Source organism: Centropristis striata, chromosome 9, assembly GCF_030273125.1.
Source record: "Centropristis striata isolate RG_2023a ecotype Rhode Island chromosome 9, C.striata_1.0, whole genome shotgun sequence".
Classification (NCBI taxonomy): Eukaryota; Metazoa; Chordata; class Actinopteri; order Perciformes; family Serranidae; genus Centropristis; species Centropristis striata.
The window spans coordinates 38,785,118-38,812,117 of NC_081525.1; the positions used below are offsets into that span (position 1 = coordinate 38,785,118).

General features: G+C 36.6%; 1 protein-coding gene across 1 annotated transcript in view; it reads left to right on the forward strand.

The window, feature by feature from the left end:
- Positions 1-27,000, forward strand: part of celf5a (cugbp, Elav-like family member 5a) — a 294,626-nt gene that overhangs the window by 142,036 nt on the left and 125,590 nt on the right. The window contains exon 3 of the mRNA XM_059342003.1: positions 15,972-16,020. Within this exon, the coding sequence (XP_059197986.1) occupies positions 15,972-16,020 (49 nt within the window). The remainder of the gene's footprint in view (positions 1-15,971; positions 16,021-27,000) is intronic.

Consider the following 27,000-nt stretch of genomic DNA (forward strand, 5'->3'; position numbering starts at 1 on the left):
AAGACACAAAATGACTAAAAAAAGACACAAAATGACCAAAAAAGACACAAAAAGACACAAAATGACTTACAAAGACATGAAAAGAATTAAAAAATGGACAAAATAGCCCGAGACTCCATAGAGTTAAGTTGTTAACCCATTTCTTGTTCCCTGAAAAAGGCCTACTTGTATAATTCTGAAATGTACATTATTTTTCAGTTTTGGTTAAGCTTACCTTTTTTTATTTACCTCTGGCAGTTCACCACTTACCTTTGGACCCTTTCAAGCTGTTCATTTGACTTGAACTGCTTGAATTTCAATAAAAAACTGGAAAAATTGGGGTGTTCTAAAGCTTTTGACCGGTAGTGTATATTGTCAGTGAACGTACAGTGTTTTGTGCTTTGGAGCCTACATGCTGTACACGATGTTGTACATCATTACTGTAGTTGTAGCTCTCTGTCGGTCAGGCAGGGCAGAATCTTCAAAGCAAATATCAAGGCAGTAGCCAGATAGGGAACATGGCGTCAGTGCATCAGGGCACCTTTAAGCATTAAAGCCTCACACAAGTCTAGATGTGTAATTCTGTCACGGAACATATCCTCTGCCATTTCGTTACTTCCTGCTCGCTGTGTTGCATGCTGGGATTGGCATGACGTTGCCCTTGTATTGCCACTGGGTTGGGTCTGTCGTCATGATCTTATCTTTCTAAGGACAGTTCCTCAAAATGAACTGAAGAGCGTAAACCACATCAAACAGCGAGCAGAATAAGAAAGAAAGAGAGAGAGAGGGAGAGTCTGTGTGTTTGTGTATGTATGTGTGTGTGTGTGTGTGTGTGTGTGGGAGAGATGTGAGCCCACCAAAAGCTTAAGCCTCCAGTGTGCTGTGCAGATAAGATTCATTAGATAGGTCGGTAAATGCAAGAGCCAAAGCGAGGCAGACACAGAGAGAGGGAGAGAGAGAGAGATTGAGCTTGCTGCTGCTCCAGCATTTGTTGACACAGATTTACAATGAGTCTCCCACTACTTCACGCATTACAGTAACACGCCATGTCAATAGCTCTCTGGGCTTGAAAAGCAGCCGTGCCAAAGATGTCTGGGAGTGATGCCCTTCCCCTGATATCCAAAGTGTGGCTCATAAGTCAGGAAGTGGAGGAGAAGGAGGGGCAGAGAAGAGAGAGGGAGAAGAAAATATTTTTCCTTTGCCTTTTTGTTTTCTCTTATTAATAAATCCCCACCCACTCTGCTCTTTCAATCTCTACATCTTCTCAAGTATCTTTTCATTAGTTTTCTATCGTTTCTGTCACTTCCTCCCCCCCTTTTTCCATCAGTCTTTTACCCCTCTCTCCTTCTGTTTCTCTTTATCTCTTAGACGCCCCACTACAGGCTCAGTAGGACAGGATTTAGGCATTAGCTCAATCCCCCTATCTACTCCCCCTCATGATTGCACACTGTTTCTGTCACCCACATACCCTAGTCCACTGCACAAGTCTTGTAGGACTCACAGTCTCTTATACAAGTAGTGGTGGAGAGCTTATACTCCACAAGACAGGAAGACATAATCAAGTAGACGGACAAGCCTGGCGTGCAGAGTGACAGTGTGTGTGTGAAGGGTTGGGACAGTGATAAAGCAAACTTAGAGATGGAGCACTGCAAAAAAAGAAAAGTTGGGTGAATTCAAAATTTCAAGGCAACAAACTCTGATAAAATCTTAAGTTGGACAATTAAACTAAATATTTTAAGTTTTGTTTTTTAGTTTGCTCAACTCTGAATTTCTCTGGCACGATTGTAACGCCGCTATGAATGTCTGCTAATGTTGCGAACACAATTTTGAGTTAGCATTGATACGCTAATGGCTACTCTTGTAGCTGTAACAAGCAGCGCCGCTAGCATCAGTTAGTCGCTAGCATCAGTTAGCCGCTAGCATCAGTTAGCCACTAGCTTTCGCTAATAACAGAATTTCACCACTTTCCCGCATTTCACAACAAAGAAATAAGAGTTATCAGAACTATTGTCCCTTGTTGTGAACCCCAACTTAAAGATATAAGTAACAACAACTCACCAACTTGTTTTTGAGCAGACAACTGGCTTCCTTTGTTGTGCTAACTTACATTATTGCCCTAAATGTCAAATGTCATTTATATTTCCAAGTTTTACCAACTTAAATCACTGTTTTAGGCCAAAAAATACAAGTTGGCTTTTTTTCAGTGGAGAAGCAGAAATCAAGCAATCAAATCATTTTAACAAAATAGAGAATAATCAATTTATTTTAACAATTGTTGTGTTTTTTGGCTGTGTGAACAGATTGTTGCTAACGCTGTGCTCTCCACTGCAGCACCCTGAGTAGCGAGATGGGTCAGTTAGCCGCTAGCGTCAGTTAGCCGCTGGCGTCAGTTAGCCGCTAGCGTCAGTTAGCCGCTATCTTTCGCTAATGACCAAATTTCACAACAAAGAAATAAGAGTTATCAGAACTATTGTCCCTTGTTTTGAACCCCAACTTAAAGATATAAGTAACAACAACTCACCAACTTGTTTTTGAGCAGACAACTGGCTTCCTTTGTTGTGCTAACTTACATTATTGCCCTAAATGTCAGTAATTTATATTTCCAAGTTTTACCAACTTAAATCACTGTTTTAGGCCAAAAAATACAAGTTGGCTTTTTTGCAGTGAGGGTGAGCTTTTTATATGGTGTTTTGAGTTCATCAGACTCACTATACAGAAGTAATAAAGAGTTTGATGAGAACCAACATCAGCCCGTGCCACGCAGCTCGGTCTGCTGAGTCATGGGGCGCCACAAATGAGGTGGTTTTGATGTGTGACATTCACCTTCATGAAATCTTGATGAGAGCTGAGTTCTGCTGTCTGTGTAATGAGGGCTGGAGCAGTCAGACAGCTGGCCAACCACTTCAGCTAGTAAAGCAATGATAATAGAGGGGGTTGGAAAGGCTTTTGGAAAGCATTTGGTAGATGAACTTCAGGCTGTTCCTGGGAGGCAGTTAGTGTTTTGGGGGAAGAGATAAACAGGAACTTGGATGGCATCAGACAACAGAAGGTCTAATGGTCTTAATCAGGGATGTAGTAGTGGTGCTAGTAGTAATGGTACTACAGATTGCACATGTTTGCGAGTTAGCAGTGGCCTCATTGCTAATTTGTGTATTACAAGAAGCGTTCAATGTAACAGATGGATATCAACAGTTTTGTTCCAAAAGGAGCCATTCAGCCTTTGGAAAAAAGTAACAAAGTAACTACAAAGCAAAAAACCAATTGCACTTTTTAAACAAGAGCATGCATTTCTGTCTAATGACACATCTCGGCTCTACAGAATGCACATTCACAAAATTTTCTATTCAGAATGGATATACACTGTAAAAAATATTCTGTTTAATTTACGGTAAAATACCGGCAGCAGAACTTTACCGTAAAAAATACAGTGAGTGGGTTTTCTACAGTAAATTTAAATGTAAATATCAGCAAAATCTGTCATTTAGACTGAAAAATCACTTGCCATTTTATCCCTATTGTGTCTCTTTTTGGTAATTTTGTGTCTCATTTGATAATTTTACTTATTTTTTTGGTCATTTTGTGTCTTTTTTTGATAATTTCATGTCTCTTTTGGTCGTTTTCTGTCTTTTTTTTGGTAATGTTGTGTCTTTTTAGATAGTTTTGTGTCTCTTTTGGTCATTTTGTGTCTTTTTAGATAGTTTTGTGTCTCTTTTGGTCATTTTGTGTCTTTTTTGATAGTTTTGTGTCTCTTTTGGTCGTTTTCTGTCTTTTTTTTTTGGTCGTTTTGTGACTCTTTTGGTCATTTTAGGTCCTTTGTTAGGTCCTTTGGTCTGCTATTATTTTTAGGGTAGTTATGTCCTTGTGACGTCATGGTATTTCTCCATTCATTTTAAATGAAAAATCTAATATTTTTTACAGCAAAACTGTGTTTTATAAAGTTTATGACAGAAAAAAGTAAAAGTTTTGTGCTATTCTTTGATTTACGGTAATTAAAGTGTCTACTACGGTGATATTACATTTTTAATTTCACGCCCTATTTCTGATATAATTTGACAGTGTTTTACTGTAATTTCTACAAACATTTTTTACAGTGTAGCATTATGGAGTAGAGCTACAATTGTGATAGCGACTGGCTGAGGTCTGCAGGTGTCTGTCAGTCCATGTCAGCGCCTAAAGCTGTAAATCCTGTTGGTTCTGATAGGAATCCCAAAGCTTATAGTGGCTGCCATCTCCTCAGCACTGACTGATGCTTCTTATCAGGACCACCACACTGCTGCCGCCAGCACATTTTCACATATGGGTAAATTATAACTCCCTCGCACAAACATTTCCCCACATGCATTTAAGCACACATATGAACATGTTCATATAGATCCAGTATGTTCATGCAACAGCAACACTACATTAAGGGTCATACTCAGTGGCGGTTCTAGACCAGTTTTACTGTGGGGGCCAAGGAGGGGCCAGTGTTTAATCAGAGGGGCACATTAGCACATGAAAAAATGGCAAAGATGATATTTAAGCATTCAAAATCTTTGAATGTCTTGAAAAAGACACAAAATGACCAAAAAATACACAAAAATGAGAAGACAGAATAACAAAAAAACCCCCACAGAAGACATAAAAATGACAAAAAAAGACACAAAATGACCAAAAAAAGACACAAAATAACTTAAAGAGACAGACAGATAAAATAGACACATAAATGACACCAATGACAAAAAAGACACAAAATGACAAAAAAAAGACACAAAATAACTAAAAAAGACACAACAACAGACACAAAATGACCAAAAAAAAAGACACAAATGACCAAAAAAGACACAAAATGACCAAAAAAAAGACACAAATGACCAAAAAAGACACAAAATGACCAAAAAAGACACAAAGTGAAAAGACAGAATAACCAAAAAAACCCCACAGAAGACATAAAAATGACCAAAAAAGGACACAAAATAACTAAAACAGACACAAAAAAGACACATAAATGACACCAATGATAAAAAAGACACAAAATGACAAAAAAGGACACAAAATAACTAAAAAAATATATAAACATGTCATGTGTATGTCATGCATGAGTATTTAACCAGATGTTGAACTTTAGAAAACCCACATGTGAATGGACTTTGCTTGAGATGTGTGGGAAATACTCAATACATTTTTATGCACACATAAAACATGAATTAATTTCTTGCAACCTGTCTATAGTAATGGGGGCAGGGATAAACCCTTGACAAACAAAAATCTGATAATTGATTTACTGTTATAAAGCCGAACATGTAATGATTTTGTTTACATTTTCTACGGCTGAAAAAAAAATCTAATTGGGATTATTTTGACATTCTCCTTTTCATTGAAAAAATATATTAAATGATCATGGTGTAATTTTTGGTGTAATACGATTAATAGGCTCAGACATCTTGCAGCATCACAATACTTAATTCAGAATGGTATTTTAAAAATAATTTGCCTTTAACAAATATTGAACCTGCTGCAGTTTGGATATTGCACTAGTCCACATTGTGATTTCTTTACAATTTTGATTAATTGTGCAGTATCAGTTTCTCAGTTGTGAGGGTTTCCTTCTTTTCTCAGTTTAAAAAACCCATTTACTATAAATAAAAAAACTTTTTACTGTTTCATCCAACCCAGATTCTGGAGGAGTTGGGATGTAGAAAGCAATAATTTGCAAACCCTTTTCGACAGTAATTTCAGTTTTTTGTAAATATACACTTGTGAATTTGATGCTTTCTGTTTTTGCTTGCATTTTGAATTAAGTCCCAGTTTCTTTGGAATTAGAGTTGAACAGTTTGTGGACCAAATGACAGATAATAACAAACAATAACAGAAGTAATGCAGTGTGCAGAGATTCACCAAAACAATCTCTTTCCATTCATCCAGGATACTTTACATTATAAAAACATGGCCTTTGGAAGTAGTAACATGTAAGAGCTGCTCTGTGTAATTAACTTTATAGTGATGAAAAAAGGAACAGAAATAAACCCAGAATACCTGTTTATCACAAAGACTCTTAACATTGTCACCATGTTTTATAAGGTGATTGTAAATGTTTTGTTGAAATAAATGCAACATTTAACTGCAAAAGGACACTATAACGCATCACATTTTCATGTAAAAGCAGCGAGTTATCTTCTCTTATCCAGCTAATTTACAACATTACGAAATAGCTCATTACCCATTTTGAATAGACCTTTTAAATTTGATCTTCATTTGTAATTTGTGATTTTTTTATTTTATTGTAATGAACAATTATTGTGATTGCAATGAAGCACTTCATAACTATAAATTAGAGCACCACTGCTGTCTCTCCACTCTCTCTGTCTCTCTGCTCTACTGTATACTGTACAGATTTATTAGCTGGAGCCGGGGCCCCCGGACAGCCACCAGTCTGCACGCCCCCAGATCAATAATTGGAAATATTAATTATATCAGCAGAGACGGCCCAGTCAGAAGGGGGCTGTTTATGCTCCTGTTACTGAGCAGTGCGGCAACATGAGCTTTGATGGCCCGCTAATACGTATTAATGATCCCAGGACAAACATTACTCTATATTAAACCTGAGTGAAAGCCAGAAGACATCACACATATTGTATGGCTATTAGAGTTATTTTATTGCAAGCACTGTAAGTAAGTGCTGTTGCATAACTCCTGTAGAAAGACCTTTACCACTGAGATATGAGCTTCTGCAGAACCAGGACACGATTTACTGGAACTTTATTTCTGTTTGCTGCATTCTCCTGCAGTGGCGCTTCTACACAGGGGCCTCCAGGGGCCACTGCCCCTGTGAAGAAGCCTTTGGCCCCTGCTGTGGCCCCTGTGTCAAATTAATAATAAAATGATCAATTTATAACAATGAACACTGGAACAATTCTAACCTTTTTTTTGTTCAAACAATATCTCATTGTACACAAAAGAAACCCAGAATGTGTACATTGTAGAATAGTTTAACTCTCTGGAGTCTTATACATTTGTGTCTTTTTTGGGTAATTTTGTGTTTGTTGTGTCATTTTTAGTTATTTTGTGTCTTTTTTTGGTCATGTTGTGCCTTTTTTTTTGTCATTGGTGTCATTTATGTGTATTTTTTTTGGTAATTTTGTGTCTTTTTTGGTAATTTTGTGTCTTTTTCAAGACATTCAAGATTTTTAAATGCTTAAATATCATCTTTGCCATTTTTTCATGGGCTAATGTGCCCCTCTGATTAAACACTGGCCCCTCCTTGGCCCCCACAGTAAAATTGGTCTTTTTTTGTTCAAACAATATCTCATTGTACACAAAAGAAACCCAGAATGTGTACATTGTATAATAGTTTAACTCTATGGAGTCTTATTGGGCTATTTTGCCCATTTTTGAGTCCTTTTCATGTCTTTACACGTCTTTGTAAGTCATTTTATGTCTTTTTTGGACATTTGTGTCATTTTTAGTTATTTTGTGTCTGTTTTAGTTATTTTGTGTCTTTTTTTTGGTAATTTTGTGTCTGTTGTGTCATTTTTAGTTATTTTGTGTCTGTTTTAGTCATTTTGTGTCTTTTTTTTGGTAATTTTGTGTCTGTTGTTGTGTCATTTTTAGTTATTTTGTGTCTGTTTTAGTCATTTTGTGTCTTTTTTTGGTAATTTTGTGTCTGTTGTTGTGTCATTTTTAGTTATTTTGTGTCTGTTTTAGTTATTTTGTGTCTTTTTTTTGTCATTTTTATGTCTTCTGTGGGTTTTTTTTCGTTATTCTGTCTACTCATTTTGTGTATTTTTTTGGTCATTTTGTGTCTTTTTTGGTCATTTTGTGTCATTTTCAAGACATTCAAAGATTTTGAATGCTTAAATATCATCTTTGCCATTCTTTCATGTGCTAATGTGCCCCTCTGATTAAACACTGGCCCCTCCTTGGCCCCCACAGTAAAATTGGTCTAGAACTGCCACTGTTCCTCCTGTATTGGAGCTTTATGGATAATGTGAAAGTAAAGGACTTGCAAAGTTTGGAGCTTGGAATTGCACCAGGTCTTTGAAACCTGTTCTAAAGCAGTATTATTGTCTTGCTACTGGTCCTCTCTGGGGTTTCAGCCATGTGGAGTCTGGGACTCTGTACTGCTGCTAAACTCTACTAGTCATGAACTCATTACTGTCGTAGATAGTGCCAACAGTAGACTCTAAATCCTCCACACGACTAACAGGCCGAGTCCTGACTACAGTTCCTTGACTTGCTCTGTGTAATTTGAAATCAGACAGTGGAATGTCTTTTGTGGCCGGAGCCCAGGGCCTCTGCTCCTTTTTGTGGCTAATAATAGTTTCAGTAGAAAGACGTTTGTTCCCCTGCCTGTCAAAACTTTACCGGGATACTGAAATATGATACAGTCAGAGAAAGTTTAGATCTGTGCATTGATCAAGGTTATAATAGTTTGGGATTTTTCATTAGTTTTAGTTTTAATTTCGTTGTGAATTTTTGCTTTAAAATTCAGTTAGTTTTAGAGTGAGTTTTCTAGTTTTGGTTTAGTTTTTAGTTTTTGAAAATGCTTAGTTTTTATTAGTTTTAGTGTTAGTTTTAGTTTTTTGTAATGGGCTATGTGTTGGGTGCCTGATTCAAATAGATCATAATAAATTGTGCCTTTATTTCCTTTGGTTTATACATCTCAGCCCCAATAAGGTTATTAACTCTTACAGTTCCAGGTGTTTTGCATTTTGGTTCTAGTTCCCAGTCTCAGTAAACATATTTACCATGTGTTGCATGTTCAAATAGAAACACTGAATTATGAATGAAAAAAGTTGACAAAAAACGAAAACTAAGGACATTTTCACTTTAATTTTATTTTTTTAACCACGCAATACAGTTTCAGTTAGTTTTTATTTTTATTTCAGTTTACGAAAATGTTTTTTCAATTCTAGTTTTCGTTATTTCGTTAGTTTTCGTTAACTATAATAACCTTGATATTGATCATATGTTGATCTAAGACTGGTCAAATTCAGGCAGTGGTGGAAGAAGTATTCAGATTCCTTACTTAAGTAAAAGTACCAATACCACACTGTGAAATTACTCCACTACAAGTAAAAGTCCTGCATTCAAAACTTACTTTAGTAAAAGTACAAAAGTATCAGCATCAAAATGTACTTAAAGTATCAAAAGTAAAAGTACTCGTTATGCAGAATGACCCCACTCAGATTGTTAAATATATTTTCAATATATGATTTGATTATTGTTGATGCATTTATATAAGCGGCATTTTATTTTTTCAAGGTAGGGCTCATTTTAACTATTTAATATGCTTTTATGAGGTCTAATTTTTAGAATATGTCACTTTAAACTTTAAACCGATCATGTTTTTCATGTTAAATCCCGATCTGAAAAGTAACTAAAGCTGTCAGCTAAATGTAGTGGAGTAAAAAGTACAATATTTGCCTCTAAATGTAGTGGAGTAGAAGTATAAGGTTACATAAAATGGAAATACTCAAGTAAAGTACAAGTGCCTCAAATTTTTACTTAAGTACAGTACTTGAGTAAATGTACTTAGTTACATTCCACCACTGAATTCAGGCATGTCAATTTGCAGCTAGTGTGTGTGTGTGTGTGTGTGGTCCAGGCCTCAGTCAACGAATAAAAGAAATAAAGAAATAAAAAAAAAGACAAACCAACAGGCAGTGTGTGTATATTCCAGGCCTATTGCACACTACATTATGTACTTCAGGCCTGGGGGGGTTTGTCTCCCCCTCCATATAAGGCAGCAGCATACTAGTGCTAAGAGCTTTAATTCAACTGACTCCAGGCTTAACTGGGCAAATGAGACAGTTTAATAAAAGCATATGGAACTATAGATTTGTCAAAGCCCTCAGAGCAGCACAGTTTGTGAGTAAAACAAGGGAGAAAGACCACGGCTTGTCCAAGAAAAACAAAAACTGCATTTTCTACTAGAGGAGGAAGATGATGAATAGTAAATAATTTGAAGGTTGTGAAGCCGCTGAGTTGCTGTGAGTCATCAGAGGAGCTTGTTTATTCAGATGATTCAAAAAACATTCAGCTCACATTTACTTTAACCTGGCCTTTGAGAAACAAAAGAACCTCGTGCTTCCTACTATCTTTGTAATAATGTCACTAATGTCCTCAGAAAGGCGTCCCCCATGCTCATGTTTCTTTAACATACACACATAACACACCAACACCTAAATACACAGAATTATCAAACAAGTCACTCCACTGCATGACCACACATTTTTCTCTACGCCTTACTTTTTCTCCCTTATTTTATTTTTGTTTCTTTTTTTGGTCATTTTGTGTCTTTTTTTAGTCATTTTGTGTCTTTTTTTGGTCATTTTTTTGTCTTTTTTAGTTATTTTGTCTTTTTGTGTCTATTTTTAGTCATTTTGTGTCTTTTTTTGGTCATTTTGTGTCTTTTTTGGTCATTTTGTGTCTTTTTGTCTTTTTTTGGTCATTTTGTGTCTTTTTTTGGTCCTTTTTGTGTCTTTTGTGGTCATTTTGTGTTTTTTTGTCATTTTGTGTCTTTTTGTGTCTTTTTTTATTCATTTTGTGTCTTTTTTTGTTCATTTTGTGTCTTTTTTTAATCATTTTGTGTCTTTTGTAGTCCTTTAGTCCAACATAAAATGTGATTTTGAATCGTTTTTTTAAACTTTCAAAACACTATCATGCTCAATAAAGAATTGTAAATGTGTCAAATGTGAGCAAAGGTGTCAAATCTACCATATAAGAGGGTTCCATCCAGTTCTATCATTTGATACTAAATATATTTGAGCTTGTCTCCAGTTTTACTTGGTATATCATCATCAAACTGAAACTGGCCCCCCATGCTCATGTTTCTTTAACATACACACATAACACACCAACACCTAAATGCACAGAATTATCAAACAAGTCACTCCACTGCATGACCACACATTTTTCTCTGCACTTTACTTTTTCTCCCTTATTTTATTTTTGTTTCCTTTTTTTATTAGGCTCGCAGATCTCACTTGTCTGTTTTCAGATGTTGCTGAAATAAAGTTAAAGTTAAATGGAAGACACCCCAAAAAAAACCCCACATTAAGCAACACACTAGCATTCTGAATTTTCTTGACAGTAATGAACACAGTATGTGATATGTAGTGCGGAAACATGCAAAGCATATGCTGTTAGCAAAGTGTTTTTCACTGGACAACAGCTGTCCTCCTGGGCCATCAAATGCAAATTTGGGAAGAACAAATATTTGTAGGAGAAAAATAATTTGTGCTTCGCTGAATAGAGAACATCCTAGAGTTTATATTTTATAATGGAAGTAGTCATCGACTGTCCATCTGACATCACTTCTTGTTTTGTTTTTTTTCCTGTGCGACTATGCATGTTTGTCTAAACTGGGTATTTTGAATTGTACATATTTTTCTTTTTATATTTATATTTTTATAGACTCTTAAATGTTGCACTTACTGGAGAGCACTTCGAATTTCGTTGTACATGTGACAATGACAAATAAAGACAAATTCTATTCTATTCTACTTGGTGGGTTTGTTGCTGAGGACCCAACAATTTCAGTGTTGAGTGCAAGTTTTTGAGAACAGCAGAACATAGTGCTTTAGGTACATGCTGTGTCCAGTATTAAGAGGGGACCCTATTAACTGTAACACTGCCAGACGGCATGCTGGGTACAGCTTACTACAGTACATTCAAGAACAGATGGAGAAAGACCAATACCAGAGCCCAAGCAATGGGTCTATTCCAGACAGGCAGGTTTTAAACTGGCACTGCACGGCATATACCAATTCAATTCAATTCAATTCAGCTTTATTTATAGAGCGCATTTCGTGCACAAGGCAGACTCAATGTGCTTCACAATGTATATACATAATTACAGTTAAAAAACAAAAAACAAAATAAAAAAACATAGAAAAACAACCAAAAATCAATTACAAATTAATTGAAGAGTGCAGGTAGACAAGCTATTCCATATTCACCACATATACACTTACTTGCTCACAAAGTTTTTTATTTATGCTACCTCAGTATTCATCTCAGCCCCAATAAGGTTATTAACTCTTACAGTTCTGGGTGTTTTGAATTTTGGTTCTAGTGTAAACATCCCAGTCTCAGTAAACATATTCACCATGTGTTGCATGTTCAAATAGAAACACTGAATTATGAATGAAAAAAGTTGACAAAAACGAAAACTAAGGACATTTTCACTTTAATTTTAGTTAGTTTTAGTTAGTTTTGTAACCACAAAATACAGTTTTAGTTAGTCATCGTTTTTTAAAAACTCTTGTTTTTATTTTTATTTCAGTTAACGAAAATGTTTTTTCAATTCTAGTTTTCGTTATTTCGTTAGTTTTCGTTAACTATAATAACCTTGGTGTGATGTTGATTGTTGATATTTCTTGGTGCCAGTGAGAATAGGAATGTCAATGGATTTTAAAGTCAAGGTTTTAAAGTCACATAAACATCCTCAGGTAGAATGCATGGCAATTATACATAATATCAGGACAGCCAAGTGTCTCCTTCAATATCAGTGACAGACATATTTTACCATTCGGTCAATTCATAATTGAAACAATGCATTTTTAGCAGTGGTGCCTCTAGGAAGGCAGGCGGTTGATTTGTAAATATACAATGTAGTGCGGTGGTGCTGCTTCTTTTCAGAGTGTGTGTGTGTGTGTGTGAAGGTGAAAGGCAGGAGGTTGGAGTCGCAGCAGTAGAAACGCCACTCAACAGCAAAGCAATCTTATCTAAGAGTTGCAGGCAGCTTTCTTTCTCTCTCTGGATGTACTGTATCTCTCTCGCTCTTCTCTCCATCTCTTGTTGTCTTTCTGCACAATCTCTCCCTTTCTCTTCTTCTGCTTGTCTTTTGTTACTCCTCCCCTACCTAACCACTCCCTTAACTCAATGAATGAAGGATTGGGAAGCATTAAAATTAAAACGTGATGCTATTTGTACAGGGAGCAGCTGTCACTATGTAGCTCCAGCCTATAACGACGAGTGAAAACATGCCCCACAGTGTGTGGAGTTAATGAATGGTCTCCGTGGCAACTGCAGCACTTAGTACATTTTACTTAAAGTTAGCACGTCTGTGCAAAGTGTGAGCGTGCATATCGTAGTGAGCGTGCTTTGCAATGTGTGCTTAATTTCTGCTGGAATTACACAATTTTCTTCATATGTGTTCAAGGGGAATGAAACAAACTGAGAGGCATCAGTAGTGACTGTTCAGGACCATAATGCATTGCTCTCGGGCAAATAAATAGACCATTAAGCTGGCATATTGGAGGCTGAACAGTAACTAGCTTTAGAGAGAGCTGCCTCCCACACACAGGCACCCTGTAGAGATGGCTGAGATCATAGAATGGTAGAGGTGCCACAACCGCGGATTTGGCCTCCTCCATTGTGCATTTGAACAAAAATCAACTGGCAGGATGGAAACCTCTTTTGTCCGTTTGACATGTCAAAGGCAAATTCAAAGATTTCCTGTGTTTTTAAAGTTATCTGTGAATTTTTCTCGCGGGTGTTTTTTTTTTCTCCCTCCGTTCCGAGGTGTTTCTGTCTCCGAGGTTGCTTTGAACACGTGTGCGATCGTGTCGCGGTTGATTCTGTAATCTATCCGTACACGCTGTGGAGCAGTGCGCCCTGTGGCTTGGCATTAGCATACTGTAGGGTTACTTTGCTCGTGTTGTACAAGGGAAAGAAAGCACTTGTAGATGGGGAGAGAGGAGAGGAGGATGGGGAGAGAGCCAAGAAACAAGGAGCTGAAAGCTCAACCTTCACAAGCGTTCATGGCATCCTCCCTGTTTTCCAACAAAGACTTAGCCAGTGCTAGTTATTATTTACGATGGGTAAATTTATGGAATAATTTCACTGAGGGAAGGTTACTCAGTTCCTCAAGGTGAAAATGGATACGTTTAGTACTTAATGAATCAGGCTTGGGCCTCTCCCCCATATATCAGCATGTTATTAAGACATTTTAAAATCCCATTATGGTGTTTCTCCTTGAACATGTCATGCTTTTATTGGACTGCCCTGTCTTTAAATCTGACCTTTTCACCACTGCTCTGGTATTGAACAGGAAAAAAGATACATGACAGGGCGATGGAACGAATTATATACACATGTAGGTGTAAAAATATCAGAGCTGGAGCTTTTCACTGATCTGACACAGGATGCCCAGTAACAGCAAATAGTTCCCAGCAATAAAAACATGCTTAAATAGCAGCGACAAATGGTTTACTGTAAATGGCAGAGTGTGGTGAGAGGTTGCTTTTATGTTCCAGTAATCTTGTTAGAAATTGGTGCCACTTTTGGCCTCAATTTTATTAAAATGTGTGTATTTTTTTTTTATTGTTAAATCTATTTGTTTTGGAGTGAATCATGGAAGCAGCAGATCAGTGCACATAAATTATATCACAAGCTTTATGCTCTGCTCCAGTACACATATACATACTGTACATGTGTGTGGGTGGGTGTATAAACAGTATGTGTGCTAATATGTGACTGGAAGGCATATGTTAAATTAAAAAAAAACTGCTGCAGCTGTGGCAAACATATTGTTAATCACAGCTAGATCTTTCCAACTTTTCCTGTCTGGTGAAATTGTTCAGCTTGAACAACAATAATGAAAAAAGAAGGAGGTAAAATTGGGGAAGGAGGAGAGCGTGACACAAAGACTGTGATGACAGAGGCATCTAATCCAGGCAATGCCATTCTTATCAGGGTCCAGTGGATTAGAGTGAGCCTCCTAACCAGAGAATCCTTCCCAGCCAGACACTCTCCTCAGCCCAAGGGCCTGGATCAATAGGCCCGCATTGATCTCTCTCCTCCTGTGGCTGGATTCACTTTTAGTAGGACTGCCTCAGCCTCTATCACTTAGACACACATCTGCAGCCTTGCATCTTCTCCGCCACCTGCCACGAAATCCCACAAATCCGAACGGACACAGAGATCGTCACACACGTACACTTCATGTTTTATGTGTGAAAGAGCAACATGGTCTCACAGAAATCCGTGAAATAGCCACGGATTTCGCTTAACTCAAAATCCGTGGAATAGCAACGGAATCGCTCAAATTTCCGTGAAACTGACACGGATTTCGCTACAATGCAAGTTAATGACAGTCATATCCCGTGGCTATTCCATGGATATTTGTTCCTATTGGTTTGTTCCAAGTCACGTGACTTTCAAGGTTCCGGCGGTCAGAACAAAAAACATGGCGGACAGTTCTCTCATTTTTAGTGAAAAATCAATATTTTGACTTAGTTTCTGCATAAAAATGGATTTTGATCACATTTCTAGCGAGAAATATATGTTTTATTTTCTAAATATTCACTCAGTGAATGTACATAATCACTTTGTATGTTGGAATAACCACGGGATATGACTGTCATTAACTTGCAAAACTATTTTTCTGGCGAGATCTTCACCACAAAGTGATTATGTACATTCACTGAGTGAATATTTAGAAAATAAAACATATATTTCTCGCTAGAAATGTGATAAAAAAAAAGTCAAAATATTAATTTTTTCACTAAAAATGAGAGAACTGTCCGCCATGTTTTTTGTTCTGACCGCCGGAACCTTGAAAGTCACGTGACTTGGAACAAACCAATAGGAACAAATATCCATGGAATAGCCACGGGATATGACTGTCATTAACTTGCATTGTAGCGAAATCCGTGTCAGTTTCACGTAAATTTGAGCAATTCCGTGGCTATTCCACAGATTTCGCTTAACTCAAAATCCGTGGCTATTTCACGGATTTCTGTGAGACCAGGTTGGAAAGAGAGTTGTTTTGTTTACACTGAATAACAGGCAGCAGAAACACCACAGTGTCAAGTCAACTTAGCTGCATGATGGTGCTTTGGTTTCCTCTCCAGCCGAGGCGCTTTGATCAGCCTGCGGAGCAGCCATTAGTATGGGCGAGAGGGTTGACACCTCTGGTTTTGTGGCCTCTTGTTGTAGCAACGACAGCCCGAGTTGCCGGCGCTAACCTCTCTGTTGCTCTTTTCTTTTTCTCTCTCCTGCAGATGACTCGCCCCATCCAGGTGAAACCAGCTGACAGCGAGAGCCGTGGAGGTAGTTGTCTTCTTTTCTCCATCATTTATTCATGTCCTCTTTTCATCTGCCTTATCTAGGCTAATTCTTTTCATTCTTTCCCTCTGATCTCATCTGTTCCACTGCTCTCAATGCAATATTTCTTCAGCCAGCACTCTCTTTTTTTTTCTCTTATCCTAATTCCTTTTGTTCTCATGTTGCTGCACTTACATACATAATGATGGCGATTCCCCCAAAATACCAAGTCTACCAAATAGTATCAACCACACTGTGTCTGATGTATATTAACCCATAAGAACCCAGATCCAGTTATCCATAAAGGAAAGTTATGGGGGATATATCACAGACCAAGTGAACCACGCAGAACATATTTATGATGTGGTTTTTTTTTGTCATTTTGTGTCTCTTTTTTAGTAATTTTGTGTCTTTTTTGTGTCTTTTTTAAGTAATTTAGTGTTTTTTCAGTCATTTTGTGTCTTTTTTCTGTCATTTTGTGTCCTTTTTTAAGTAATTTTGTGTCTTTTTTGGTCATTTTGTGTCTTTTTAAGTCATTTTGTCTGTCTTTTTGTGTCTTTTTTAAAGTAATTTAGTGTCTTTTCAGTCATTTTGTGTCTTTTTTGGTCATTTTGTGTCTTTTTTGTGTCTTTTTTGTGTCTTTTTTAAGTAATTTAGTTTTTTTCTGTCATTTTGTGTCCTTTTTTTAGTAATTTTGTGTCTTTTTTGGTCATTTTGTGTCTTTTTTAAGTAATTTAGATTTTTTTTGGTCATTTTGATACCGCCTCCAGCGGCCCCCATGTCATTTGAGTTTGAGACCCCTGTTCTAGAATATTTAAAGTGTTTGTTACATGAGTGTCACCGTGGGTTCTTATGGGTTAAATGGGGCTGTGTATGTGCAATGATCTGGTGATACTATAGATATTATGATGCAGGGGTTCAGATTCAATATTGCAATGTACTACGATTTTATATAATTTAGGAAAACTGTCATAAAAGGAACGTAACCACCATAAGCATCTTTTTAAAAAGCTAAAAAGGTTTGCATTTTATGCAGTCAGAATAGTGTGATCTGCATTTGCATGTATCACAGTTGCTTTAACATCAAGCTTAATATCAATAGTTTTTGTGCAATTTATCTAGTACGAATTTTTGCATGTAATCTATTAATGAAAAATTGATCCAGCGGTTCTGAGAATTGATGCAGTATGGTTCCTGACTTGTCTACCAATAAGAGGCAGTGTACCTGACTGGGCATAAGTGTGAAAGCTCTGATTTCTAATGCATTACGCACTGGAATAATAGTTTGTAACACATTTTACAAGCCTGATTCCAAAGAAAGTTGGGACGTTGTCTAACACCTAAAAAAAAACAGAATATGCTAATTTGCTGAATGTATTAATTTGAAAAAAATATAAAAAAGACAATATGTTTTATGTTAAAACTGCTAAACTAAAGGTTTTATAATGTGTATAATATTTCATCATCATGAATCAAATTGAGAATTCAGTGTATATTTACAAAAAACGGTAACACTTTACAATAACCAACTAAGTGATGTTTATAGATGGTTTATAGACCAATTATTAACCATTTACAAAGTGCTATACATATTTAATCTTTAAATGTTTTCAACCAATTTCTTAAAGGTATAAGAATCATTTCAAAATCATTAACATACTCAATATGGTGTTAAAAATGTTAAAATGAGTGCAACTAAAGCTATTAATGAACTATTAATTATAATTTATTGGTTTCTTAATTGTAAAGTAACTTTAAACTTACATTAATATACCATATTTGTCATTTATGAATGATGTAGTTAGTTAAACATTAATAAATGATGTATTTACCATTCTAAATGGTCTATATACAGTTTATAAATGCTGATTAAACATTAATAAACTATCTGTTTACCATTTATAAATGATGGTTATTGTAAAGTGTTACCCAAAAAACAAACAAATGTATCAATTGGAATATGAAATACATTGTCTTTGTTTATTTGTTGCATTCTGTTTTTACTTATGTTTTACACAGTGTCCCAACTTTTTTAGTTTTGGAGTTGTAGTACAAATGTCTGTTATCTGACCTCAAACATATTGTAGCTCTCTATTTGTCTCCAGTTCAAATCCTCTGGGTTTGTGGATTCATCTCACATGCTCCCATCCTTTGAGTGCCCTTGTACTGGATGTAATTGAATTAACAATCTGTGTTTTTTGAAAGTATGTCGGGCTGCGATGGGCTTCCCTGCTGCCCATCTCTCTTTTCTTGTTCCCTATGCCAAGTACATTATCATTGCACTGTAAATTAGATAGTGATTAGGCTCAATACTGGAACCATCGCCGTGCAAAGGCCCCGTTAAAACCCACACTGCTTGGTCTGTGTGCATTTGAAACAGTAAATGGTATAGAGGGAGGGGGAAATGGAGCAGGAGCACATACAGCTTGCCAAACAATCAATAAATTTGCAGGGTTCTTGCCAAGATCCTCATTACTTGGCCTTAATTCTGTCGTCTTTGATCTCTCCCATTTTTGGAGGCTTTCATTTACTCACTGCCTATCTGCATATATGTTAATGGGATGAGGAGGCATCCTTTAAGTCAGTGTCAGAGACAATGAACCCATGCTGTTATTTTTTGCTTTGCATCTCATGTGTCACCCCGTAACGAAGCAAGGGCCTTTTTTGTTGTTTTGAAAGGAGGAGCGCTGTTTTCAGTCTTTCTCATCCTTCTGGGAAGAGGGAAAGAGAAAGAGAGAGAGAGAGAGAGAGAGAGAGAGAGAGAGAGTTGGAAGTGAAAAACAGACAGGGAGAGAAAATGTGAGCACGATGCCAACTGCATACAGCTGCCGTGCTGCACTTCTGAGGCTTTACCTAAAAACCTCTGCCTGTTTTGGGTGAATTAGGATGGCTGGCCACTTGGCTGCCTGTCAAATGCACACAATCTTCAAAGGACAGCATAACCCCTTGAGATGGATGGAGGAAAGGCCAATAAAGATCACTGTCAGTCCTCCATGTTCTCTTTCTTTCCATTCTTTCCTCCTCTCTTTTCTTTCTTTCCCTCCTTCTCCCAACCATTCATTCATTCGGAGCTTTAGAGGAGCGGTGAGACAAGCAAAAGGGTCTTGTGCTGTTAAGATTGATGTCCCCTATAGCTCCATTGATTTTGCCATTGTGGTGCTGTGTGTCCACATTAACAATGACACTCAGCTGTCTCTTTACTTGGTTGTGAGTGGCTGGGTTTAAAGCTCCCAGGGCGCTTTGGTCAGTATGGGGTCCTCTTACTGGCCGGCCGTGGGGACCCCACTGAGGAACAAATGAGTGCTGGAACAGACCTGAGAGTTGCACATCATCTTAAATGAACAGGTCAGAGTGGCGCTGCAGGGGCAATCAAACACTAGCGTGACTTTAACGGGTTAGGAGGCAGGAGCAGAAGGATGAGACAGGGAACATGGGAATGGGAATGGGAATGGATCTCCTTTTCATTTTTGAAATCTTGTATTCTCATCCTGCTGCATGGCTTGAATTGTTTCTGTGATTATCAGAATCAGAATCAGAATCACTTTATTCGTCCCTTGAAGGGAGATTTGTTTTGCAGCAGGACACACAAGACAAGGTACACAATGATACAAGACAAGGTACACAACGATAACATAATAAGACCCAATAAATATCTAATAAAACACAGTTCAAAGAAATGCCATACGCATATCGTTAGCCTCATAGCATATTTGTCTAAGTCATATTTGAGCGTTTTGGAAAACAAGAAAAAAACAATACATACATCACACTGGTCTTTTTTTGGAACGAACAGAGTACTTCTGCTCACTGAACGCTATTCCGAAAATATGAACAGGTTCACTGCAAAAACTCAAAATCTAACCAAGAATACTTATCTTATATCTTGTCAAAATGTCTTATTTCTAGTCAAAACAAATCTCTTTACACTTGCAATAAAAAGTGTTTTGCTAGCGTTTACATCACTTCATCATGCCTTGTCGCAGAAATGTCATTAAAAATAAAAACACACTTCTCCTAATCCCTTTGATTGACTGAAAGTACATTTATTGTCTAGAAAGTTGAAGAAACATGAACTACCTTACCAGATGAATCAAAGAGAAGACTTATTACCTCTTTGTCATGCGGTTGGCCATGTTTGTATGTAGTGGCAGAAGCCACACAATGTCAAAGAGATGACTAAGGCAGAAAGTGATTTTGGACTCTAACATGTGTTCTGATAGGCTGAGAACAGAAAGATGCAGCAGTAGTAGGAGAGTAAAGTTACGCAGATATCACAATTTGGCCAAAAAATGACTTAGGCAATTATGCTATGAGGCTAACGCTATATAAAATCACTGACACATGTTCGTTGCAGAGCTAATACCCCTAAATGGAGAGTTACTACCATGTCTGCAAGAAACAGACTTGTGAAGATGAGCAATTTGAGGGCTACTTTCTATTAGTTAAATAAATGGCAGTTGGTATAAATGAGACCTGGAGTCTTTTAGTCCCTAAGACCTATCCTATCCTCGGCAAAGATCATTTTCTCCGTAACTGGTTCTGTCTTCAGCTGCTCCTGCTACTGTTAGCTGATGCGCCTCCATGGCCTACTTTTACAAGCCTTAGCTCCTTATTTGCTGTAAAAGATTAAAGAGAATTTCATTGTGCTGTCTAAAAATTTCAGTGGCCTGTAATTATTGCTCTCCTTATTACACATTGTCAAAACTGCCAAGATTAAATTTTTGTAATTTTGATCGTTATTTGCCTGCAGTTGCCAGAACCCAGATCAATAACTTCAGGACTATAACTCAGCATGGAGTACAGGAGCTGGAAGAGCGGGTACAAAAAATATTAATTAGCCTCTCAGTGCAGTGGAGGGAGGGACACCGGGGACAGACCCAGTCTGGCCTGCTCTCTCAGGGGCCACATGGGCTAGTCCGATAGGGGGCATCTATTCCTCAGTGCACACAGTCACACTACAGCACACAGTCATACTAATTAGTCCCTTAATCTCATTATGAAGAGGACTGTTCAGATCACCTCGCTAGGTTGGCCGTCCATTAGGGAAAGACCTGTTACTGTGGTTTTATGCCTGCTGGACCTGCACTCCTCCAGGAGCAACTCTCTGCTGTTATTAAGACCAGACAGGCCCAGACTAGAAGAGTCTACTTTCCCTGGTTACTGTTTAAACATTTTCAGTGGTGGTTCTAGACCAGTTTTACTGTGGGGGCCAAGGAGGGGCCAGTGTTTAATCAGAGGGGCACATCAGCACATGAAAAAATGGCAAAGATGATATTTAAGCATTCAAAATCTTCGAATGTCTTGAAAAAGACACGAAATGACCAAAAAAAGACACAAAATGAGAAGACAGAATGACAAAAATAACCCTACAAAAGACATAAAAATGACAAAAAAGACACAAAATGACCAAAAAAGAGACAAAATAACTAAAACAGACACAAAAAAAGACACATAAAAGACACCAATGACAAAAAAGACACAAAATGACCAAATAAGACACAAAATGAGAAGACAGAATAACAAAAAAAAACCCACAGAAGAGATAAAAATGACAAAAGAGACACAAAATGACCAAAAAAAGACACAAAATAACTAAAACAGACACAAAAAAGACACATAAATGACACCAATGACAAAAAAGACACAAAATAACTAAAAAAAGACACAACAACAGACACAAAATTACCCAAAAAAGACACAAAATGACTTACAAAGACATGTAAAGACATGAAAAGGGTTCAAAAATGGACAAAATAGCCCAATAAGACTCCATAGAGTTAAACTATTATACAATGTAACATTCTGGGTTTCTTTTGTGTCCAATGAAATAATGTTTGAACAAAAAAAAAGGTTAGAATTGTTCCATTGTTCATCGTTATAAATTGACCATTTTATTATTAATTTGACACAGGGGCCACAGCAGGGGCCAAAGGCTTCTTCACAGGGGCAGTGGCCCCTGGAGGCCCCTGTGTAGAACCGCCCCTGAAAATTTTCATCCCATAGTCATTGGACAGGAAGATGGTAGAACATATTCTTCTTATTAATTCCTCTAAATCAGGGGTCTCAAACTCAAATAACCTGGGGGCCGCTGGAGGCAGTATCAAAATGACCAAAAAAAGACACAAAATTACAGAAAAAGACAAAATGACTGGAAAAAACACTACATTACGTTAAAAAAATTATGTCAAAAAGACACAAAATGACCAAAAAAATACACAAAATGACCCAAAAAAGACACAAAATTACAGAAAAAGACAAAATGACTGAAAAAACACTACATTACGTTAAAAAAATTACATTAAAAAGACACAAAATGACCCAAAAAAATACACAAAGTGACCAAAAAGACACAAAATGACAGAAAAAAACTAAATTACTTTAAAAAGACACACAATTACCAAAAAAGACACAAAATTACCAAAAAAGACACAAAATTATTAAAAAAGACAAAATTACCCCAAAAAAGTAATAAAAGGGACCTTCCACACACAACACAGTAAAGTGTCATTCATATAAAACTCACATTAAACTTTCATATCAAGGTGGGGGGCCCAAAATATCGTGACGAGGGCCGACATTTGATCACAACTGAGCAGTTCCCTGATGGACATGTTAAAGCTTTTCCTCTTATCAGATGGAACAAACTGGTAGAAACACAGAACATGGAGCCACTAGTTAGCTTCACTAAGGCTTCACATACGAGTGTAGAAGTTAAAGGGAAATATACGGTAGAGTAAATCCATCCAAACACTCCGTCAGCCCCTGCTGCCGCCTAACAAAGACACACTGTGAAATGAATATTAATGGCCAATCACCTGCCTAATCTAGCAGAACAGCAGCCGTTACACATTGAGCCACAAGCACCGCCAATGTCTCCGTCACCGATGACGCAGTGGGTTGTGGGATGTTTGTGTTTGGGAGAGGTTTAAAGGGTCCCAGCAGGGACCTGTCTCTCTCGTTTGCTCCTCACAGGTCTCTGATATGAAATAGATTGATTTTCCATCACACATGGCACTGATGACTGGCACTGACTACTGCTGATATTTCATTTTTGAAGGGCTGTTCAGTGCCTCCTTAGAGGGTTTGGTGTCCTTACACGGGATAAATCAGCTTTAACCACTTTGATTTCATCCTAAACCCTTTACCGATGCCCCCTCCCTTTTGGATTCAACCATTGCTATCTGCCACTTCCTGTTTCCTTTTTTTGTGGGCTGTCATTTTCACCAAATCATCTTTTTTTTTTTTTAACATAATCTCACAAGAGCTGCTCTGCTTTCGGACTAAATTGTTTTTCTGTCATGCATGAGTTGTCCCTTCTAGGGTTGTCATGATACTAAAATTTTCAACTTGATATCGATACTCAAAATTTTCAATACTCGATACCATTTTCGATACCACAAGGATAAAAACAAATACCCCAAAATTTAAAATGCAACAAAAAAATAACAGACATATTTTCATTGTTGCTCAAACAGACGGTACACTGTAAAAAATGTTTGTAAAAATTACAGTAAAACACTGTCAAATTGCATCAGAAAAATTAAAAATGTAATATCACCGTAGTAGATGCTTGTAATTACCGTAAATCAAGGAATAATGCAAAACTTTTAGACTGTAGAAAACACAGTTTTTTCATGTAAAATGAATTGAGAAATACCATAATGTCATAAGGACACAATCACCCTAAAAATAAAGGCACTACTCAGTCTAAATTACAGTGTTTGCAGATTTTTGCATTTACATTTACAGTAGAAAACTCCCTGTATTTTTTACGGTGAAATTCTGGCAACCACAGCTGCCGGTATTTTACCGTAAATTAAACAGATTTTTTTAATAGTGTAGAGTCGGCTGTGTGTGTTGCTGTTTGTTTTCTCTGCTTCATTCTGGGACTTCAAGAGAGAAAATAACACTTTTCAGTCACCAACATTTATATAAACTTATTAACTCTATGCTTATGTATACTGACACTGTGTCAATTAACCTAATATGGGCATACTACGTGCCTGATTTATTTATTTACGTTGTTTATAATCATTAACGTGACGTCAGCCTTGAATTGCTAGCTGCGGCTAATGCTAATAATAACACGATACTTTTGAAAATGAGTATCGTGTCCGGATACAACGTTTTAGTATCAAGACTTTTTGGAGTATCGATACTTTTGACAACCCTAGTCCCTTCATGGCTTTTGTAGAGTTAATTCATATTGATAGGTAATAATTTAACCATTTCAGTATTACAAAATTTCCGTATCGATACACTGCTCAGTGTCAGTCAGTGGTCTTATTCACTTCGGTTGAATATAATACATTTGGGCTTTTGTTATGGTGTTAGCTCATTAAATAAGATGTTATATTTTATCACTTGCTGACTTCATTTCACACACTTAACTTTATTTTTTGCTGCACAACTTAAACAATCAAAGGTCTCCTGACCTTTCCTACAGCAGCCTGTAGTTACCAGGTCAAACGTGAAGAAAGTTGTTTTCTCAATAATTTAATTAAAAGTTTCAATTATTCTTGATGTTTACTATATTCTTTGTTTATGACATCACAAATTCTATATTGAAAATCTTTGAAAATGAGCCTGGCACATTGCCAATAAATAAATAAAACATGGCAGTCATATTGCACTTGATGCCATGTAGCCTTTTTGTCTTTTTGTCGATGACACTTATCAGGGTTTAAAACCAATGATCGAATTTTAATCGACACTTTCGTATATAAAAAAAATCCCACAGTCATCAGTGTTGAAAAATCAAATCTTAGATTCGTAGAATCATGACACCTCTATTCATTCTGCTGTACCAGCCGGAGAAAATTGTATCAAACATCGATATTTTTCAAGGTACTGCATCAAAGTAAGAAATTCCAGTATTATGACAGCACTACCCTTGACATTTCCCAGCTTAACCCATTGAAAGTTTTGAGCTGAGAGACTGTCCAGAAACAGAGAGAGGAGCAGGCGAGCTGTCAGCTGGGACTCTGTTGGTGTTGCAGCCAGATCTGCAGCCCACTGAGGAGGCCTGGATTAGAAACAGGCTCTGGCATTATCAAGGCAGGCCTGCCGCCCACACACACACCCACACAGAGAGGACAAACACATACATACCCATACGGCTCTGACACACACACTCATGCAAACACACACACACGCACACTGGGAAGTTGGATGTACAAGATAATAGGAGCACATGTGCACACACAGGGACATGTATGTCCAGTATATGTTACATATTAACACAGACACATACACAGTGTACACTGTAAAAAATGTTTGTAGAAATAGCTGTTAAAATACATCAGAAATAGGGCGTAAAATTAAAAATTGTACATCACCGTATTACTTTTAATTACCGTAAATCAAAGAATAGCACAAAACTTTTTTCTGTCATAAACTGGAAGAAACATGCAGTTTTGCTGTAAAAATGTAACATTTTCATGCAAAATGTATGGAGAAATACCATGATGTGTGAATGAATGACACAATAACCCTAAAAATAACAGGAATATTCAGTCTAAATTACAGTTTTTGCTGATATTTACATTTAAATTTAGAATAGAAAATCCACTCACTGTAATTTTTACGGTGAAGTTCTGGCAACCAGAGCTGCCGGTATTTTTCCGTAAATTAAACAGTATTTTTTTACAGTGTACACACACTGTAAAAAAGAAACTGTTGTTTTCACGGTAAAATACTGGCAGCTGTGGTTGCCAGAACTTCACCGTAATAAATATGGTGCAACTTTTTGTAACATTACGGAAAATGAAAAATTATATTAACACTGTTGATTTCACGTTTAAAATTGCCATTTTATTCCATTTTTTACCATAAAAAAAAAAAAAAATTTCCATCAAAAGAAACGGTGTTCTGTACGGAAGCCCTGAACCGCAAGTGAAGAACATTTTTTTTGAGACGTTATCTTGTTATTTCGTGATCATATCTCGTTATTTCAAGATAATATCTCATTATTTCGAGATAACACACCTATGTAAAAAAAAATATATATATATCTTGAAATAACGAGATATTATCTTGTAATTACGAGATATTATCTCGAAATAATGAGATAATATCTGAAGAAAAAAAAAATTTTGGAAGATTTTTTTTTTTAAATTCTTTTTTTTTTTTTTACAAATGTGTATTATCTCGAAATAATGAGATATTATCTTGAAATAATGAGATATGATCTCGAAATAACAAGATAACATCTCAAAAAAAAAATTTCTTCACTTGCGGTTCAGGGCTTCCGTAGTTCTGCCATATGATTGACAAGAAAATACTTTATAAATGCTGCATAAATTAAAGATAAAGATATTACTATTAAGTATCAGTATATTTTTGCTAGAGATATGGTGTACATTTAACAGTGAGAAAAAGTATTTTTACAAAAATAAATGCAAAAATTACAGTGATGCTTGTATATATATTACAGTATATTTTTGTTACAAACACGATGCCAGAGTATTATACAGTGGAGTAATGTTTTGTCTTTGTTTTAATTAAAAAAAATACTTTTTTGGCTGATATATACACTGTAAAAAAAATACTGTTTAATTTACGGAAAAATACCGGCAGCTGTGGTTGCCAGAACTTCACCGTAAAAATTACAGTGAGTGGATTTTCTATTCTAAATTTAAATGTAAATATCAGCAAAAACTGTAATTTAGACTGAATATTCCTGTTATTTTTAGGGTAATTGTGTCATTCATTCACACATCATGGTATTTCTCCATACATTTTGCATGAAAATGTTACATTTTTACAGCAAAACTGCATGTTTCTTCCAGTTTATGACAGAAAAAAGTAAAAGTTTTGTGCTATTCTTTGATTTACGGTAATTAAAAGTGTCTAATACGGTGATGTACAATTTTTAATTTTACGCCCTATTTCTGATGTATTTGACAGAGTTTTACTGTTATTTCTACAAACATTTTTTACAGTGTACATTTACGGTGTTTCATTGTTACTGAAACTGAATTAACT